The sequence below is a fragment of the Humulus lupulus genome, chromosome 2 (genome assembly GCF_963169125.1).
Source record: "Humulus lupulus chromosome 2, drHumLupu1.1, whole genome shotgun sequence".
NCBI lineage: Eukaryota > Viridiplantae > Streptophyta > Magnoliopsida > Rosales > Cannabaceae > Humulus > Humulus lupulus.
The window spans coordinates 270138965-270140309 of record NC_084794.1 but is presented as its reverse complement, the minus strand read 5'-3'; the positions used below and the strand labels follow the sequence as shown (position 1 = coordinate 270140309).

Sequence of the window (1345 nt, the reverse complement as noted above, 5' to 3'; positions counted from 1 at the left end):
ATAATATCTTTGTTCCGTTATATATAAGGTTAAATATCTTCAAATAAGAAGGTTTCTGATACCATATCGGTATTAGGAGTATCTAATATTATTATAAATAACACTAAAAACCGTGGGAGTTTGCCAAAAGAGGGTGGGCTAGCTAGCTAGATAGTAGAATATAACGATAATATAAGCATATTATATGATAATGAGAAGAGAAAAAAAAAACCAATATTAATTGAAAAATTAATGACTCTTATTCAATAATATTATATATATGTGCACACCCAGCAGAATTAATATTGATCACAAATCAAACAGACCCTCAAAACTATATTACTTAATCAAAATCAAGCTTGATCATAAATATATCTATAAATCTAATTAGTATTATTTGCACAAACTTAATTCACACCTAAATATACTCATCAATTAGCACAAAGACCCATGCCAGTTGAGAACCAAACCAAAATAAACAAAGGAAAAGGTGAAAACTCACACACAAAGATACACAAGTAATAGCAATAGTAGTAGAACTGTCGCAGTAGTAGTGCTACTACTACATGTCCCTGACTTCAAAGACATTACGGTTCTTGACGACGATGTCGTACATGTGCATGGACTTGAGCTTGTTAAAGTCTTTGGGGAGAGAGATGAGGTGAACGGTGGAGCGTTTGTGGAACTGAAGCAAGTCCGGGTCATCGTAGTACCTTTCCCAACCCAACGACGACAATTTCTGCTCCAGCGCCGAGTACGACGTTATCACCTCGTTCGACGCCGTGTGGACCAGCACCTTCCTCCGCCTCTGCGACCCTTGCCGGCTTCCGTCGTAAGACTCGGCACCCGGATTCTCCACTAGCCGAACGACGCCGTTTTCGAACAACCAAACTCCGGACATGGTTATACTAATATGAATGTATATATATGAGTAGTAGTATGAGTATGTGTATATATCACAATATTCAACCTTGCTTAATGGGAAGAAAGGGGGTGTGAATAGGGGTTTATATAGAGCTGGAAATAATGTGTGAAAAATAATATTATAAGTTTATATGGGGGTGTATGATATGTATGGAGTTGTTTGGGTTGTGGTATAAAGAAAGTAGTATTTATTATATGGAAGTGGGGTCCATATATAGTGTGAAATTAAAGTCATATGGATACAATAGGGGTCAGAGTGTTTGGGCTTATCATGCATCCAAATAAGGGGAATCCTATTAATTTTATTTATTTATTAAAATATAAAAAAAAACGAATGGTTTAACCCCACAAATGGAATCTTTGTTTTGTTTTTATTTTAAAAGAAAAATACAAATAAAATTTAGGAGTGATGAGGCTTTCGTATGTAAAAACATATTAAATT

General features: G+C 35.2%; 1 protein-coding gene across 1 annotated transcript; it reads right to left on the bottom strand.

Moving 5' to 3' along the window:
- Positions 1 to 284: 284 nt before the first annotated feature.
- Positions 285 to 1049, bottom strand: LOC133819394 (flowering-promoting factor 1-like protein 3). Its single transcript, XM_062252643.1, has one exon. It carries the CDS (start codon positions 878 to 880, stop codon positions 542 to 544), a length of 339 nt encoding a protein of 112 aa, XP_062108627.1. The 5' UTR covers positions 881 to 1049; the 3' UTR covers positions 285 to 541.
- Positions 1050 to 1345: the final 296 nt, after the last annotated feature.